Genomic DNA, 20,619 nt, shown 5'->3' with positions numbered 1-20,619 from the left:
TTAACTCATGTATCCACAGTACAGTAGAGGTGTGTATGTGCGTGTGTGTGTGCTTATTAAAACTGCACACACTCTTGCCCATTACTAGAGATGTGGTGGGTGTATTTATGAGTGCGAGGGCGGGGTTTGGATCTTCAAACAGGTGACAGGATCTTTGAGGTATCATACTGTAGCGCTAACCTCGCCGCTGTTTTTTAACAACCTTTAGGTCATCACACGGGATGAATGTATTCATGAGGCTCCATCACTCGCCGGCTCTCTGAGGATATGTGTCAACGTACCCTTGGAGAACAACTTTGTGTTTGCTCAATTAATCACATTGGCAACTGTGTGAAAATCACATTCCCGCCTCTGAATCAAAGCTGATCCCATTAAGTTCCTCTCATTCTGTCCCAATGAAACTGTTCCCCGGAGTTCCTTTACTGTGGCTCGAGGACACATTCTGTCAGCGGTTTGTTTGCCCTCTGTAATTAGCACAGAGAGCTTGGCTCAAAGTGGCAACAGACAACTTTTCAAGTTTTTTTTTCATTGTTTGTGCCGCTGTCGTCAAAAACTACGTGACCGGGTAACGGAACAGATTCACTGATGCGTATTTTTGATTGAACGTCATGTTTTCTTAAAAATCACCCAAAATACACTGTTTTATCAGAAAAATGTAATTACTACAGTACTTGAAATACCTGAAAACATTCTATAGGGAACAGGTTCAAACAATTACCCTGACTTCAGATTTCTTTTCACTCACATACTAATTATACATTATAAACTCATTAGCAGGCAAAGATAAAGTTAGGTGTTCGACGAACTTAGGCGTTCTTCGTTTGGGTTATAAAGTAAACGGTGAATCGCGGATTAGCGTCAGTTAGTTAGCAGAGCTAGCGACATGACGCTAACACTAGCAGCCGCAGACAAAAGCTAGATGTTTGTGGGGTAGATGTTTACTTTCAGGTCGTGCGCTTTATAATTCTCAGAGGCTGACATGACACTCTTTAAGAATTACAAAATGTCAGTGAACTTCTATGAACCATGAAGATGCTAAGTATCATAAGAACGGACATGATTCCTGATATAAACACAAGTCACACTGATGAAAATTACTATTTTCAAGTCAAAATTGTCACAAAGCCAAGGATTGAGGTTTTGGTTTAATGTCGACTGACTACAGCTCTCCTTTCTTACTGAGTTTGGTGTTTCAACAGGACGGCCTTTGTAAAAAATGGTGAACACTCATATCTCAGGTTGTCATCTGAAATCTGATCATTAAAACTGCATTGGTTCATTTCCCCTTCAAAGCTGTTCCAATAGTGTTTTTACTTGAGTGAGGCCCCATCATTTCAGTCTGTAGGCCTGGTAATAAAACATTCAAGGTTCTGACCCTCGCACATTCTTTAAACCTTTGCTTTTGTATATCTCCTCCGAAATATTAGCAAAATCCTTCCTGTTCTCAATCTTTGACTCTGAAGAAGCAAATCACACGTGAACGTCTTCATTAATCTGAGCCTGAATGTGCTGATCACACCCATCCTTCTCACTAAGACTCTGTTAGACTTTTCCAGTAAAGTAACCATCTCCCCAACACAGCCTCTCACCGCTCCACTCATTAATGTCCATTGCATCATAAACGTGTCGACAAACGAGTGTGAGAACGCACCGCTCTAATCCACCCTGTGGTATTTTTCGTTGTCTGGATCCTTTTCTTAATCCCCTCTAACTACGTAGCGAAGTTTACGGATGGGCCGCGTTGCATTCTAATGATGCAGCTAACGAAGGATACAGATCCCAGCCGGTCCTTTGGTATCTCCATATGATGTGGGCCTCACAATGACTCTCTGTCTGTTCCCTCTCGGCAGCATCTCTTCTGAAAGGCCTGAAGCATTCCAACATCGTGCTCCTCCATGACATCATCCACACCAAGGAAACCCTGACTCTGGTCTTCGAATATGTGGTGAGTTTGCACGCCGCCGCACTGACATCAACCAATCGGACCCTTCGCGGGCGGATCGTAGCGGTCTGAAATTCGGTGTGTTCTAAATGAAGGGAACAGAAGTCGAGGCTCGTGTCTTGGTCGCTTTGACCTCGGTGTCTGCTCGCCCGATTGAGTTTCAGGTTTTCATACTCTGCCCACAAAAAGACTAGCACTGGGAATTTTGATTGGAATACTGTTGTTTAAAGGGCTCTTGAAGAATGTTCAACAGCCTGAGCTTTTTTTCCACTGGAGGATGGAAGCGAGAAGAATCAGAGACTGGTCTGTCTATGCTCAGTACAGGAAAGCCAGACAGACATTTTAATGGAAAGTCACGGTTTTACAGCAAAGGATTATCTTGGGACATACCAGTGGCTTTTAGTAAAGCTTCCAATGAGAACACACTGTTGACTAGGGTTGGGTACCAAAAACTGGTGCCAATATGGCCCAGCGGTCAGGCTGGGCGCGATGGGGAGACCGGTCCCCCTGAAAACGTGGAGACCGATGATGCCAAGGGCAGCCGTAACTCAGAATAGTACCGTGACGTTGATTGAAAGTCCTGCATTCATATAAGTAGTCCAACAAATACAAAATGTGCCATTCTAACCATGTTTAAGCTAGCTCGTAGGCACCGTTTCGGCACCGGTACCGTTTTAACCCTTGTGTTGCCTTCGGGTCATTTTGACCCGATTCAATATTTAACCCTCCTGTCGCCTTCGGGTCAATTTGACCCGATTCAATGTTTAATGTCGGTGTTCTTTCGGGAGTCAACAAACAAACATAAAGTACCTCACACTTAAACTTGGAAAACAATATTAATTCTAATAATTTTCTGGAGATTTTAATAGCTGGGGTCATATTGACCTCAAGGGTAAAATATGTTGGTAAATATAAAGGTAACAGGAGGGTTAAACATTGAATCGGGTCATATTGACCCGAAGGCGACAGGAGGGTGAAACATTGAATCGGGTCAAATTGACCCGAAGGCAACACAAGGGTTAAAAGTACCGGTTTAGCACCAGTATCGGAAAAAACCCAAACGATACCCATCCCTACTGTTGACTGCAGTTTAGAGATACACCTACAACTAAAACATACCAGGGGTAGAGATGGCCGTTACTGGAGCTAATCAAGCTATGCTCGACACTTAACAGGTGTATTTGTAATTTGATGCGTATCAGAAGCAGCAATCAAATTTATCCTCAGATTATTTTCAACAGCGAGTTCATCTGGGTTCTTCGATGGGATTTTCAGATGGAAACGCCAACTCGGCAGTTAGCAAAAGCAGCAAAGTGGGTTACCAACCAATCCAATCAATAATGTGAATGCCAGCAGTAATTCAGTCAACATTAGCTGCGCTGAATGTATGAATAACTCAAAGAGATGATATGGAGACATGTTGAACTACGATGATGCGTCTCAAAGAGAGTATAACAAGCATAAGTCCTCCTCCCATATTGAAATTCTTTTTTAAGTCTGGGTGAGCTCTGTTTTCCGAGGTCGAATTTCAGTTTTTGTCAATGGAGTTTTTGTGGCTTTGAAGAAAGCGATATTTTAGAAAAGGTTGTCTGAGGCGAGGTGAAGCTTCTGTGAATGGGAGCAGCAGGAAAAAAGTAATAAAACCACCAAAAAAACAAACCCACTTAAAAATCTGTTGAGATGAAAGGTCTATTCAGAATACTTTTTCATATTTCATTTGATATATTTTTACCTTGAACCCAGTTCAAGGTAAAACCCTAACCCTCCCTTTCAGAAACATTTGGGTTTATCTGTAGTCTGTGATGATAACACTGGTCCACAGTGTTCTAGTAAGCAAGACACACATGTCAAAACCCTTTAAAGAGCTGTTGTTGTGCAAACTGCATCTGAACTTCTATTTATTCTCTTGAGATAAAGACAGTCTTTCACAATCCTTTCCAAATCTCTTAAAGTCAGAAACATAATCCTGAATTATTCGCCCAGGGGCAAAACATCTTCATTGGAAAATCTGTGCTCGTAATATCAAAACATATTTTTCAGCTCAGCTTTCACATGGTAAACATTGCACAGCTCGAAAAAAAAAGTACCTCAGCTTTTTGGACAGAAGTGATAGCAGTATGGGTTCCGAATAGTTCAGATCCTCTGGCATCCCGTTGCATATGTATCCGCTGACAAACCATTGATGGTCACATTGATATTCAGCTCAATCTTTGATCTTCAAATGCTGAGCGTGGCCAAATCTCTCAACCAGAACCAGCTTACTCAGCCTTCCACCGCTTCTCCATTTTAATGAGACTAAAAATGTTACGATGCCTCCTTTTGCTCGAGAGAAGGCTCATCAAAGGGTGAGCTTTTCAAGGAGGCAGGGTGAGATGTGATTGGAGCTCAGCAGGTCATGTTTGAATAAAGAATGAGAGCAGCGGTAGGAGGTCAGTTAACCCCGCTCAGTTAAGATCCTCCCGTGGCATGTCTTTGTCTTTTTAATTTTGATGAAACACAATCATTCGAGGAATTACTTACATTCATTGGTTAAATATGTGACTTAAATGTTAAATTCCAAGCAAATGTGCAAATGTGGGACTACTGGTTCCATGTTGATCCATCATCTCGTGTTCGGCGCTGTTATCAGTGTGTGCTGTTTTCCATACAGGGGGCTTTCCAACCACAAACATCAGCTCATTGTTCGCATCTCAACACTAATGATGATTGACAGGGTGAGGGAGAATTACTTTGGGAAAGGGGATAGGGACAATCTGGGGGGGTTGGGAAGAAAATGATGACATGTATTACAAAGAGATAGAGGAGAAAGTGAGATGGACAGGCATGTCCATGCTGGTGCATCCGTCTGAATCATTCAGCAGAGGAGGCTCCCCTCGTGCCGGTAGCAGTGGGAGATATTTGAGATTGTAAATATCAGTGTGAGTTCAGAGCCACCGCTCCTTCATCCTCAATATGCTAACTAAACACTGAAGGTGAAGGGCAGGCCAGTGTAGAACCGCGTGGATGGGGTCATAGGAGTCAGTAGATGGAGGGGTGGGGGGGGGGTAGCTGATAGAGAAGACATCAGCTCAGCTTTTAAACAAATCACCTCACGTCTCAGATGGCGAACGCCACTCTAAAAGAAACCACATCTTTAAGAGCCTCATGAGGAACCCTGGGTGGGTTCTGGATGAAACCACTGGAATGTAAAAGGCTTCTTGGTAGAAGCCGAAGACCTTTGCAAATGAAACTGACAAAAACACTGCCAACAAGGAAGATATTGGGTAGATAGTAACTAAAATAAATATGAAACTAAATTGGAGATCATACCAAGATGAATTCATACTTGATGAAACCATCGGTATATGAAAGGCTTCTTGGTTGAAGCAGAAGGCAGCAAATGAAAAACTAGTTCAAAATGTAAATCATACTTTGGTGTTTAATTTGTACAGATTACTTAAGAATTCATTCAACTTTTGTTTTGTTTCTTTTCACAAAATGTACTAAAACACTGGCAACATGGAAGATATTGGGTTGATAGTAACTACAATAAATATGATCACAAAATTGAAATCATACCAAGATAAAATTGTACTTGGTATATAAAATACCTCTCGGTAGAACCTCTTGGGTGTGTTCTAGATGAAAACCATTGAAATATAAAAGGTTCTTGGTAGAACCACCTGGGTGGGTTCTTGTCAGCAACCTTAGAGTGTGGAAAGGTTCCTTAGAGAGGGTTCTGGGTGGAACCATGGAGGGGTTTTCTTTCAAACTTATCGTCGGGGGTTCTGGGTGGAACCTTTTACAGATGGTTCTCGGCATGGACCTTTATGTCGGCTTCTCGGTAGAACCCACTGAAAGGTAGAACCCACTGAAAGGTAGAACTGTTTAAAAGTAATATTCTACCAGAACACAAACATGGTTCTCCTTTGGGAACAAGCAGTGTAACCCAACATGATTTTTTCACACTTTTTATATCTTTAGAGTTTATCAACCTTTTTCTTTGCCTGAACAAGGGCGTCTCCACATTCTGTCATTTTGTAATCTTGTTTCCACTGTAGAGTGGAAGCTATAATCATCCTTTTTTGGCAAAATGTGTTCAAGCTTAAATAAACCTAATATTTAGTTGAATATTGCGTGTGAGAAAGTGACCATTTAAATATCACTCACAGCGATAAAAGACAATAAGTACTTCTTTGTGTTCAAACCAGGAGTGGATAGATGGGTGAGGCAGCATTATGTGGATAAAGATGACATTATATGGACATACCTGTCTGCAAAAAGCAGTGGATTTCTGGAAATATTCCCCAGAGATGACCAATTATGGACTCATCTGCCTCACATTTAATAAAATTGACTTCCATCCACAGTGACGTTCCGTATTGTCACACTTTCACTCTCACACACTTCCAGACTTATTCATAATGTGGTATTAATATTATTCTTTCTCTGCTTTCATTTCACAGCACACAGACCTGTGTCAGTACATGGACAGACACCCCGGGGGTCTCCTTCCAGACAATGTGAAGGTACAGTATGCGTTATTAGAATTCTAGTCTCAAGACATGTAGTTTAATGAGCACACTGTTTAAAATGCTAATAAGGAGTGAATGGGAGAAAAAAAAGCAGGCGGGATGTTGCCACCAGGAACGGATCAGGAGGACGACGGAACAAGAAACAAGCAGCTGTGTAACCTTGAAACCACACACAGCCGTATTGTGACCTCACATTTTTGGCAGTCCTTCTAAACTGGTCTCCCGTGGTCCGTATCAAACCTGCGGGGCAAGATCAATTTGCAGAGTGGCACAAAATGAAGTTGTGTTTTAGTTTTTTTTCTGTTTAATATCAGATAGTTTGACCTCTTCGGGGCCGGAAATAGCTGCTCGCAGCTCAACGTGTGACAAGGGAGGACTTTTTCTATTCAGTTTACTTTATATAGCGCAATATCACAAATTTCGAATTTGCCTCAGAGGGCTTTACAATCTGTACACGTACGACACCCCTGACCTTTGACCTCACAACGGATCAGGAAAAAAACCAACCAAAAAATAGAAAACAATCTTTCACAGGGAGAAAAAGGGAAGAAACCTTCAGGAGAGCAACAGAGGAGGATCCCTCTCCAGGATGGACAGAAGCAATAGATGTCATGTGACCAGAAATAATTATTACAGAGTTATAACACATTAAATGAATATGACGGAGTGTATGAATAGTTCATAGAAGGCGCATTAGCAGGGCCATGACAGGAGGCCGGCTCACCAGGCAGGAAGCATCAGAACTTCACCTCAGAGGGCCACAAACCCACATGTGTGGTCCCTCCTGGTCCCTCCTGGTCCAGACGCCATTCTACGTCTTCGTCTGTTTAGTGCGCTCTGATTTTCACGGCCCCTTTCTTATTGGCTCTCTACAAACAGGTGCATTGGTTTGTCATCATCCCTTGGAGGAATCATTGTGGGACAAAACAAGAGCAGAGAGAACAGAACAAAGTGCTCGCGGTATTAATACTTTGAGCATTTGTGACCTCATTTCCTGGGAGGATGTGGTGACATGCTAAGCAGGACAAACAATATCGTAGCATTATAAGCATACATTTCAAAAGGTCAAACGTAGAGATCTTAGCAAAGAAAAGAGTCCAGCGGGGGCATGTGCAAAGCCAGCAATGAAAACCAGGGGCTGATTCAAAAATAACAATACGAAGCTGAGTGGGTTCCCTCTCCATCACATATTTAAGCTGCAAGACACAAATATTGTTTTTCATGCACTAGTACATTTTGAGAGTTTCTGGCTGTTTTGCTTCCATAACATTTCCTTTCAGACACAGGGAAGAAATGTCTAAAACACATATTTATTTTGTATGTTTATTTCACTACTTTGTTAAACGTCTCAGTGTAAGTAATATACTGGCTCTGTTTCATTGTGATATATATTCTATCTGTCGTGTCTCCCCCTTCAGTTCACACTCGGAGAGCATCAACTCTTAATATATTTCGTAATATTTAGGAGTGTTGTATTTTGGGACATGAAAATTATTTTGATTCATCTGAAAATAAATGCACATTATCTGCTGTAGCTGCTTATCAATGCTGCCGTTCAGCATAATGTTACACCAAAAAACGTCAGTCTGGACATTTTTTATTATTAACTGCAAGGCCATTTTTTATTTATTTTGTTCTTATTTTTTTCTTATAAGACAAAAGACAATACATAGACATAACACCTAGAGGACGACGAAACAGTGCGGACGACAAAACAGTGGACACAACATCATAAAGTCAGAGTAATGTGAAAAAAGAAAAAAGAAAGAAAGAAAGAAAAAGAAAGAAAGAAAAATGCAAAGTGTGTGAGTTTTTAAAATAAAAAAATTTAATAACATTTTTATTTAAAGAAACAAAATGCATTGATGATGGCAGATGTATATGTATGAGCGTATGCATGTACATGGAATTGAATTGGTTTCCAGGCAAGGAAAAAAAAAGTAAGGCAAGTTTTAGTCAAAGTAAAAAACAATTAAAATATAAAATAATGTGATGGAACAGATAATATTCCATTAGTTGGACCCATTCAGATCTTCAACCCTTTTCCAATGGACATGCCTTTTCTAGGACGTCTGAGAACTGTCATTTGACTCTGCCCACATACACACACCTACTAGGTATCTATAGATTACATGTGATTTAGCTGACGCTTTTATCCAGAGCGATTTATAAGTCAGAAACACAGCTTCAGGGAGCAATTAAGGGTTAAGTGTCTTGCTCAAGGACACATCGACTAGGGCGGGGATTGAACCGCCAACCCCCTGATTGAAAAATGGAAATTATTTGAAAGATTCTTAGCTTTTAGTCCAGATGTTTAAAAGAAAAACGTCCATCCATTGGAACGGTTCGAGGGGGTCAGAAGGTCACAGGAAGGGAAATGGTGAAATAACAGGGACTGTTCTAATGATACGGTCATCTCATGCATCCTAATGATTATGTACACAGATGGCACAGATTATGTACGCAGACTTCTAAACCTGACTAGTTTCAGGTAGTCAACGACAGCTTGAACAGCCGTCTTGCCGCCTGTCGCTGACGCAGAACCCCCCGGTGAGGCTGTTGAGAGTGTGATGGACCGGTCCTCTCCTCACATAAAGGAACCAGTGTAATGACATGATGGAGTGAATGAGGCCGTGTGATGATAATTGATGATGATGATGATGTTGGTGTAGTGGGGGTGTTATAGGATGTTCCCTCAGGCAGGAAGGTGACAGTTCAGGCTGCATCTGTTATGTAACAGCTCGTACCTTTTCCTGCGACTGAGGATTGACAGCCGCCTCGTTGGCATTCAAATGAATAATTAAGGATTATTCCAAGGTGTTGCTCGGCACCCGCTGACTTTGTTGCTTATCGGTGAGACGACTGAGCTGAGCTTTCTAATCTTTCGATAAGGCCCCGTGGCCCGGTTCCTGTGAAAGTCGTGTACCGGAGGCTTCTGCATGGGGAAGCACTCAGTATGAACACAATGGTGTTAATAACCGCTTCTCTTTTGGTTATTGTCGAGGAAAGGCGGAAGCATTAAAGCCAGGGTGGGTCATGCATTTGGTTTGCAGTTAATTGTTTTGGTTTTGTTGATATTCTCTTTACATCTGGACAGCAATCGATAAATCAAATGCTCTGACAACATTTCATTTGTTCTAATCCTGTGGTTCTGACTAGACTGTAGTGAGCCGGTCCAATCATATAATATATATATACAGTATCTCTCTCTATATATATATATATATAAATATGAATATTACTATATATAATATATATATATGAATATTACTATATATAATATATATATATATAATAAATGTAGTATATATAGTCGTATTTATAATTTATATATGTATATGACCTTATTTAATATATATATATATACATATAAATATATCATATATATGTTTTATAAAGTATGTATAGTGATATTTATAATATATATATATGAATATTACTATATATAATATATACATACAGTATATATGTATATATGTGCTAATTACTATATATAGTATATATAATTAGATATATATAATACATACATATATAAATATATTTTATATACAGGTATATATATATTAAATATAGTAATAGTCATATACATATATTATAAATACGACTATATATAACATATATATTATATATATATGAATATTACTATATTATATATATATATATAGATATAATATTTATACAGTATATACATAGTAATATTTATAATATATAAATATATAGTTATGTATGTGTATAGTGAATGTAGGTCATCACTATACATTCCTAATATCCATACAGACCTCATTCAAGCAGTTTGTTAATGTTCATGCAATGGGTCAAATTGCCCCCCTGTGAGATATTCAAATGGCATTTTCCCTGTCAGAAAATAAGACATGTTTTGCCAAATGTATCATCAAAAAACACCGTGGACATCAGTATGTACTCTCACGTTCACTACACTTGACAAACCGGTTTTCCTTTACAAAAGTGAATTGACAATAAGAATATGATCGAGTGTCACAGCATGTATGGGTCTCCCAGTGATGTTCTGACCCAAGCACAAGCACCATGCACACTGTTAATATCTGTTATTAGTGCTGTTTATGACCTTGAAGGAAGTGCAGTCACTCAGCCACTCTCCTATTTACTAATCAGAAACACAGAAGCTATTAGTGCCTCCACTGGTGATAGATCAAGTTAACACGTAGAGACACACACTCCGACTCTCACTGCTAATGTAATTACTGGACAAGGACCAGAGAGCTGTGTGTGTGTGTGTGTTCCTGCAGTATAAAATGTAAAATGCACTGAAGTCACCGTTTGAACTCGAGGATCCAGAGTAAAAATCTATCAGAAACCATCTTGTTGTGCAGCACCATTAAGTCTTCTCGCCCCATGCACTCAAACTGCACAATTTGTTAGCAGCGCTGCTGTAATTGAACGCAAGTGAGTATGACCTCATTCCGACTGCTGCCGAAGTGCTCTCCTTATTAGATTATATGCAGTCAGCTGGATGGCTGTGTCTCAGTGACATCTCCTACAGATCAAATGGGAGGCTGACACCCACAGGCCGAGTCTCCAAGCCAAGTGGCGGCTCTCGTTTTGCTCTCGACAATCACATTACAAGGAGGAGCGACTGATAGCACGTTATATTGTCAAGTCGATATCAGGGACGGGGCATCTCTTCGAGCATCTGACACGTGGGGATTGTTCTTGGCTCGTAGCCGATCTGCACCTCATCCGACATGTGCGTTCTGTGGTGGAAATGAATGTTCCGTTACCTTGTAAGAAATCCAAAGTACTTGAAGCACGGTTGTCTCATAACACTTTATTCCAAGTAATCAACCATGAGCTAAGTACAAACTACCCATGAAATATTCATGAATGGAGCAGGAATCTCTGAGCGTCCAAGCAAGACTTTTCAGAATCGACTGCTGAAGTTCAGGACAAGATCTCCGTCCTTTATGCGTTCACAGGAGCCCAGTAGAATAGAAGAATATCGGTGTTTAATCTACTGAAGATGAGAGATGATAGGACAAGGCCGTCTCTCACTCCACCACCCCGGGCCTCCAGAATCAATCATGTTTGGCTTAAGTCCACTGAGATGAACCCATCGGCCATCATTGGTGGGGTGACAAGATACCAATGATGGCCGACGTGCAGGCACGTGCACAGATAGAGCCCTAGTGGTGCTCAAGCACCAGCCCTTTTGCCCTGGATGAGAAAAGTGCCCTTTCTGCTGGAGCCCCTTATTTTTTCATTCATCAGCATTTAAGAATAAAAATGACTCTCTGTCATCAAGTCCCCCCAAATGTGTTTGGATATCCGACGGGGCATTTATTTGAGTTCTTGTGAGAATTCCGCCCCGAAATGCTTGTACCACATTTTTTATGTGGTATGTTTCTCTTTGTTTTGCCTGTTCCAGTTTTACAAAGATCAATCTTGTATGAGCATTGCAGAGGCTGAAAAGAGTAAACGCAAGAAAAAACAACACTTGTAATAACTAACCCAGAGTGAGGTCATGCCGGTAAATATCAGACTGAGGCTTTATAACTTTTTTACAGAGGTTTGATATTTCACGGCATGACCGAGCGGTCGAGGTTAGTAAGTTGTTTATTATATGGCATTTTTCGCTCCTATCATTTTGTAAATAAAAACTAATTGTAATTGTTAATAGAAAACATTTCATTTTGTTTAGCTCTCATGTCTTCTCATGACACAATGTGTTTCAATTACTTGCTAACTTCATGTTACAGCGATCAATATAAAAACTAGAATGGGCACTCGGTAGAGCGCATACCTTCGCATATCACAAGATTGGGCATTGAATTATGAACATTTTGGCATTATGTGCATGCCAATTGGATATAAATTGACCGCGCTATGGTAAAAAGAAGATGTTGACCTTTTCATGACCTTGACCTTTGACCCGATCAATCCCAAAATCTAATCAAATGGTCCCCGGATAATAACCAATGCATCCCACCAAATTGCATGCGATTCAAGAAGATTTTGACCTTTTTCATGACCTTGACCTTGACCCGATCGATCCCAAAATCAAATCAAATGGTCCCCGGATAATTACCAATCATCCCACCAAATTTCATGCGATTCGGTTTAATACTTTTTTACTTATGCGAATAACACGCATACAAATAAATAAATAAATACACGGCAATCAAAACATTACCTTCCGCATTTTCAATGCGAAGGTAATAATGTTGCCGATGGGTGCCCTTCTTTTTGGTTTGAGCACCTGCCCCCCAAAATGTCTGTGCACGTGCCTGCCGACATGTCCTGGGTTCAGACACACGTACACAAATGGTATATCGAATGAGTTGCACAAGCTATTATATCATAACAGGACAAGGATTAGGATTTTTCCTCCCGACACGTTCCACACTCGATTTGTCTCTATAATACTTGATATACTACGTACATGTCAATGTGTAGAAAGCTCTGTAAAACATGTATGTATCTCTACCTCAACTAGACCTCCGACATGTCTCTGTGTCCATGTGTTCTGGTCTCTCTAGTGGTGTTTCAGTAGTCCAACAGTTACCCAATGAGGCCTTGCAGAACTACACAGCTGCTCATTAAAACATGTATTTAGCCAAAGACAATTGTGGGCATATCTGGAATTTAGCAGTCCTCAGTGGCCAGCGCCGGAGTGCAGGTTGGTGCTTCCCTCTTGATTCAGCCCAGTAAGGACATCATTGTACAGATGCTTAGTGGAAAAGATAAGGGGCTCTTTCCACGCCTGCAGACAGATGGCGGACCGTTTTCACTCCATTTAACACGGCTTCAATTTAGCTCTCCCGCGCTGATTTGTCCGATTTTTTTCCCATTTTAGCAAAACACTGCTTTGGGGATTTGTCAGAGGAGCCAGTGGTTTTTCTGTTTTGGAGCCATTGTCAATGTTGGATGGTGTGGATATGAATATTATTACATTACATTACATGTCATTTAGCAGACGCTTTTATCCAAAGCGACTTACAATAAGTGCATTCAACCTAGAGTACAGACTAAGAACAACAAGAAAACAGAAAGTAACATTTCCTCAACATAGTCGAACTACAAAAGTACCACAATAAGAGCTATTTAAGTGCCACTGAAGTGCTAATCTGTGTTTTAATCAATTATTGATGCAGTTTGAGCGATGGCGGTCGCTCTCTTTTGGCGATGTTGATCCGTCTCCCGGTCCGTCGGTTCTAGACCACCGTCACAACATCACAACATGCTAAATGTCCCAATTATTTGATGTGTGCGAGTAGATCTCATGCAAAGTCAATGCACGGATGCGAATGGTTACGATTGACGCAAATTTTCGCCGGCCGGTGCGAATGATGCGATTAACGTGAATAGAGCGAAGCAATTTTTTTTGCCTCAAGTGGAAATACTTCAACTTTGCAATGCTTTTGGTGTGAACGCAGCATAAAGGGGTCTATTTTTACCTGGCAAAACATCAAATTAGGACTTTTATTTGGAAGTAGCATGACGTAGCAGGGAGGTCGGGGTAATTGCTTCGGCGTGCACAGCATGAGACGTTGACGTGTTTTCCACCAACAGTCAACGTTGCTCTTTTCTAACGATGGCTGCAATCTTTCCCATGACCTCGACCAAATAGATATTTGTTTCCCCATTATTCCACCACTTTGTGCCCGACTGAAAGAAAGACAGACGTGTCAGCAGTTCAGTTGAACCACACTTAGTTGTGTGTATGTGTTGTGGAGACGCAGGCCTGGACGGTGCCAGTTGTTGTTTGTTAGACTCTTTTATTTCCTTTGAGGCAGATGCCATTTTAGTACATTTGTACCGAGAAAGTTAAAGCAAGACCCATTTCACCAATAAAAGTGAGTGACTCATTTACACCTTTTTATTTATGAGATGCTAAACACGTCGATACAACGTCATGTTTATTGAGATTACATGAGTTTTGTGTTTACATTGGTATTTTTTACAATAGTTTAAGTCAAAGTTTGATGCAATATACAGAAGGGAAAACTTGGGGCTCAAATATTTTTGCTTACTGTTGATGTATTCTATCAATCTACATCAGGGGTCTCAAACTTATGTTCACCGTGGGCTAAATCAGCATCATGGCTGCCCTCTTAAAGGGCCGGAAACACCTTATAAACTCCTCGATTATATTGTTAAATAACTCTCTTTGCATTTGATTATTGTTTATTTAGGGGAAGAAATATTGTACATAAGAAAATGTCTTAACATAAATCCATTTAATCGTAAACCTTCAAAATAAAAGCACGAGATATTTTTCTACAATTTCTTTAAGAAAAGGTGACCACGTGTCTTTAAAAAGCTGCCAGGGGCCACATAAAGCGATGCGGAGGGCCGGATTCGGCCCGCGGGCCTTGTGTTTGATACCTGTGTTTTGCGACATACTGTAAAGCGCTCTCAGTAGTCAGAAGACTACAAAGGCCATGTACCACCACATGAATTATCAAAGCCTCGTGTGCAGAGCGTCATTAAGTTTCCCGAGCATGCTCGCATTAATAATTGTGTGAATAAACTTGACATACACTACCGTTCAAAAGTTTGGGGTCATCCAGACAATTTCGTGTCTTCCATGAAAACTCACTTTTATTTATCAAATGAATTGAAAATTGAATAGAAAGTATAGTCAAGACATTGACAAGGTTAGAAATAATGATTAATATTTGAAGTATTAATTTTGTTCTTCAAACTTCAAGCTCAAAGGAAGGCCAGTTGTATAGCTTATATCACCAGCATAACTGTTTTCAGCTGTGCTAACATAATTGCACAAGGGTTTTCTAATCAGATATTAGTCTTCTAAGGCGATTAGCAAACACAATGTACCATTAGAACACTGGAGTGACAGTTGATGGAAATGGGCCTCTATACACCTATGGAGATATTTCATTAGAAACCAGACGTTTCCACCTAGAATAGTCATTTACCACATTAACAATGTATAGTGTGTATTTTTGATTAATGTTATCTTTATTGACAAAACAGTGCTTTTCTTTGAAAAATATAGACATTTCTAAGTGACCCCAAACTTTTGAACGGTAGTGAATATACATTACTGACGGGGCTCTTGGAATTGAAAACACTTTAGTATGTGTGTTCTCTCTGTTTACCTGTTTGTAATGCCACTAGTGGAACTTTGGTTTTGTCCCAGATCAGTCAGTCTTCACGCCCGCCTACTTATGACTTTGTGTGTTTCATATTAACATCCCATTACAAAGCGCAGCGCCTGTCTTCTCTTCGCGTGTTCTCTGCCGTTTGGCTTTGTTTGTGCTTGTCCCGGTGAAACCCCACCGTGCCGATGTGTCACTTTGATGCATTGCCTCATTCCTCTGCTGCACATTGAATATCAGACAAAGGAGCCAAATTCCACCGCATTCCACGGCGAGACACCTCGGAGCCGATCACGTCCGCACACTTTTCCTAATCCCTTATCGGGATGCAGTACTTCATCATTAGAAAGATGGCGTCCGTGTTTATTGGTTTGCTGATGATGGAGTGTTGTTTGTGCAGTCGGGTCACTCCTCAGGTGATACATTAGAATAATGGTTGATTTAACTACCATCACATGGTTCATTTATCCTGCAGTTATGAACTAATAATGCGTCATAATTGCCACACACACACACACACACACACACACACACTAGAGAACCTGCAGGGCTTTTTTCTTCATTGAAAGATATACACTACCGTTCAAAAGTTTGGGGTCACTTAGAAATGTCTTTATTTTTCAAAGAAAAGCACTGTTTTTTCAATAAAGATAACATTAATCAAAAATACACACTATACATTGTTAATGTGGTAAATGACTATTCTAGGTGGAAGTGTCTGGTTTCTCATGAAATATCTCCATAGGTGTATAGAGGCCCATTTCCATCAACGATCACTCCAGTGCTCTAATGGTACATTGTGTTTGCTAATCACCTTAGAAGACTAATATCTGATGAGAAAACCCTTGTGCAATTATGTTAGCACAGCTGAAAACAGTTATGCTGGTGATATAAGCTATACAACTGGCCTTCCTTTGAGCTTGAAGTTTGAAGAACAAAATTAATACTTCAAATATTAATCATTATTTCTAACCTTGTCAATGTCTTGACTATATTTTCTATTCAATTTTCAATTCATTTGATAAATAAAAGTGAGTTTTCATGGAAGACACGAAATTGTCTGGATGACCCCAAACTTTTGAACAGTAGTGTATACTCTGAAACACAATGTGTGTTATCAGCCTGATTTACTGTCACGGGTTGTTTTTCCCCTACAGAAAAGGTAATTGGAGCATTTGTAGCAATTAGACGAGCATTATTTCTCCCGGTCGAGTAGAAACAATGAGACACTGAATGAATACGGAATAGTTCAACAATTTAAAAGTACAAGCTTCTATATTTCAGGAGGTAAGCCAAGTCCCAAAACACATTGCAGTAGGAAAAATCCAATCACCCAATGCTATGCAGCTTATGACAAGGTGCCTGAGACATTAATTGGCCTCTCTGCTGGTTATACAAACACAGATCATTTTACTCTTCATCAGCATTACCAATCAGCCTGATGAAACAGTTGAGGACCCCGAGGGAAGCTCCGTCGAGACTTGGAGACGCGTCTCTAACAGAAAACCTGCGATACGAACCGGTGGTGCTTTCAGTGTCTTCTCCATGGCAACAGGAAAATATACTCATGAGAACTGTAGTATTTACTGACATCAGGCATCACAAACTTAACGAGAAGACGTCTCTGTTATAACCGTGGCAATCGATGAATCCTCGAGTCTGAGTTAGATGGCTGCCATCACTGCAGTGGCAATGTGACTGAGTGCAATAATGCTGTAATACATGCAAAAGTTAAACTTAGTTTAAATGCTTTTAGGCTAAGACACACATGTCTAAATCTATTAGGAATAGATGGTAGTTAAGGTTAAGATATGTGTATTTTTTTATGTAGGCTACATTACAGAAGTAAACTACCTTATAAACGTGACATCATAACATGATATAATATGTCAACACAGAGTTTTGGTTTTGCAGAGGACGCGAACGGCGGTCTCCTGGGTGAAAGTCCTTTTGTAATCACTCTATGCTACAGCCAGCGTAGAGGTTACAGGTGACCCTTTTCCCCTCTTAAGTCATCTATTTATTTTCTATTTAGGCTCCATAACACAAGTAGACTACTTCATAAACTTGACATCATGACATTATATAAACTAGAACGGGCACTCGGTAGAGCGCATACCTTCGCATATCACAAGATTGGGCATTGAATTATGAACATTTTGGCATTAGTTGCATGCCAATTGGATAACAATGTACCGTGTTATGGTAAAAAGAAGATGTTGACCTATCCTTGACCTTTGACCCGATCGATCCCAAAATTGAATCAAATGGTCCCCGGATAATAACCAATCATCCCATCAAATTTCATGCGATTCGGTTTAAAACTTTTTTTGTTATGCGAATAACACGCATACAAATAAATAAATAAATAAATACACGGCGATCAAAACATAACCTTCCGCATTTTCAATGCGAAGGTAAATATATCAACGTCGAGTTTTGGTTTTGCAGAGGATGCGAATGGCGGTCTCCTGGGTGAAAGTCCTTTTGTAATCACTCCATGCTACGGCCAACGAAGAGGTTACAGGTGACCCTTTTCCCATATTACGTTGTCCATTTTCTTCTCCTCCGTTTGTCGCTGTCTCTTTGTTTCCGTCTTTATTTTCGGAGCTCGCTCCGGTGGTCGATTGGTGCGGTCACATCTTTAACAGCAGGGGCTCCTTTCAATACGTTGGCCCAGATGGAACGCTCATAGTCACTTATTACAGTTGGGTGAGCCGGTCTGGCCGGCAGATGTCTGAAGTGTCAACGAGCCAAATGTTCACCACTGACCAAGCTCAGCTTCTCTGTGTATGAATTGACGTAATTCAGCTTAAAAATGGTCATTTAGCACTATTTGTATTATTATTATAGTCAGACGAGTCTGTCTGAATGGCCTCCTCTAACGGCTCTCAACATTTCACTTCCCCCTCAAATATTAGAATGCAAATGTGCCGTTCCACTCCAAGCAGCGGAATAAAAAGCCACTTTTGAGGTTTAAATCGAAGAGCTGGCTGAAGAGAAGGAAAGAGACATTTTTCTCTTTTTCGTTTTATTACCGTGCAGTCGCGCTCCTAACAAGCCAACGAGGCTTTTCAGAACTCTATTTGATATACATGAGTGAGCACACATTTCCCATGCTAATTTCCCACTGCACCGCAGTTCATCTCTCACCCCGCCGAGCGCAGGAATAGTAAACCGTTGACCCGGTGACTCCAGATGCCAGACAGGGGCCCGTGTCTGATTGGGCTCCGCAGTGCTTCAATCAGCTTAATTGGGCCGGGACTATAGTATCAGTGTGAGCAGAGAAATGAGAGGGTGACGCTCGAATGGGAGAAAAAAGAAAAGAAGATTTCAACGCTGGTTCGTGTGCACCTCATTACCTTCGCATTGAAAATGCGGAAGGTTATGTTTTGATCGCCGTGTATTTATTTATTTATTTATTTGTATGCGTGTTATTCGCATAACAAAAAAAGTTTTAAACCGAATCGCATGAAATTTGGTGGGATGATTGGTTATTATCCGGGGACCATTTGATTAGATTTTGGGATCGATCGGGTCAAAGGTCAATGTCAAGGTCATGAAAAGGTCAACATCTTCTTGAATCGCATGAAATTTGGTGGGATGATTGGTTATTATCCGGGGACCATTTGATTAGATTCTGGGATCAATCGGGTCAAAGGTCAAGGTCATGGATAAGTCAAAATCTTCTTTTTACCATAGCACGGTCAATTTGTATCCAATTGGCATGCAACTAATGCCAACATGTTCATAATTCAATGCCCAATCTTGTGATATGCGAAGGTATGCGCTCTACCGAGTGCGCATTCTAGTTATTTGTTGATTGACACGTCTGCAGGAGGTTGGGAAGACCTGCCGGATCTCAGAAACAAAACAAAACAAGTTTGATGTCACTCTGGCTTTGGATGTATTAGGATTTTGTTGATTTTCATTTTTTTTAAAGCTCACACCACTTCACGCAGCGCGCATATATTAAATGCTAAACACGTTTTGCGGATGCGGTTTGGGCTCGTGAGCGCCGGAGGCAAGTGGAGGAGCTGCGTTTACTTTCAACTGCAGGATAATGGACTTTTAAAAATGTAAATTTTTAAATGCAATTTAATCTGTATTTACGTGACACGTGACAACAAAAGTGCATTCGTGAGTGTTTTTTCTTTTTTAATGAATGAATTTGTTCCGTTGTCTTTGTGATCCAGTTGCTTTTTAAAAAGTAATTTAACTCTTTTACAGACACACTAATTGTTTTCGCAGTTCTTTAGAAGCACACATCAGCATGCAGCACGCAAGAGATTTTTGCTGACATACACAAAGCGGAACATCTGGTTTGTGTTCCGGAGGCTAAGACATTTAAAAAAATAAAAAAGTATGCTTCCCATTATGTTGTAAGGGTCAATTAATTTACAAAGAATGTAAATAATGTTCTTGTTTCATATTTCTCTTTTGTTTGGATGAACAAGCACATGACCGTTTCTCAGGTTAAACTTCACCAGTAGAACTGAGCAACATTAGCATTCCTTTTGTCTTCGTGTCCCTATAAGTATTTATTCTCCTTTTTTGTGTCGTTAGCCGCTGAGTGAACCACTGTGTGCACAAGCGAGTCCATAACCGTTTGGTGCTGGGCAGGACGACGTTTAACACGTGTTCATCAGAGACCTCCCCCCTGGAAACAGCTGTCTGCCGCTGCCGGGAAAACCACAACAATGAGCTCAAAGAGGCGAAAACTCTCTGCAGACTATCCTTTTTCATCTTTTAAAACATTTCTTTTTACAATCAACACTTGAAATGATGAAGGCACTTGCAAATGACACGGTAGTAAAAAATGTTAATCATACTTTGGTGTTTCACTTTTTTTACCTATTTACTTAAGATTTAAGAAAACATCTTTTTTTTTTTATGTACCAAAACACTGACTGAAGATAGTGACAAGAATAACTATGAAATACATTTAAATCATACCCTCTCAAATAAAAAGGCAATCCGGTTTGAATTGTCATCAAACACTATTACTAAGCTTGTTTACAAGATATGTTCTTCCTTTTTTTATTCTACATAGCCATTTAAT

At 40.3% G+C, this 20,619-nt stretch overlaps 1 protein-coding gene across 2 annotated transcripts in view; it reads left to right on the top strand.

The window, feature by feature from the left end:
* Positions 1 to 20,619, top strand: part of cdk14 (cyclin dependent kinase 14) — a 201,210-nt gene that overhangs the window by 59,090 nt on the left and 121,501 nt on the right. For both annotated transcript variants that reach the window (XM_056433736.1, XM_056433737.1), the window contains 2 exons: positions 1,851 to 1,945; positions 6,388 to 6,450. In XM_056433736.1, the coding sequence (XP_056289711.1) occupies positions 1,851 to 1,945; positions 6,388 to 6,450 (158 nt within the window). The remainder of the gene's footprint in view (positions 1 to 1,850; positions 1,946 to 6,387; positions 6,451 to 20,619) is intronic.

The sequence above is a fragment of the Pseudoliparis swirei genome, chromosome 16 (genome assembly GCF_029220125.1).
Source record: "Pseudoliparis swirei isolate HS2019 ecotype Mariana Trench chromosome 16, NWPU_hadal_v1, whole genome shotgun sequence".
Classification (NCBI taxonomy): Eukaryota; Metazoa; Chordata; class Actinopteri; order Perciformes; family Liparidae; genus Pseudoliparis; species Pseudoliparis swirei.
This window is presented reverse-complemented; position numbering and strand designations above follow the sequence as displayed.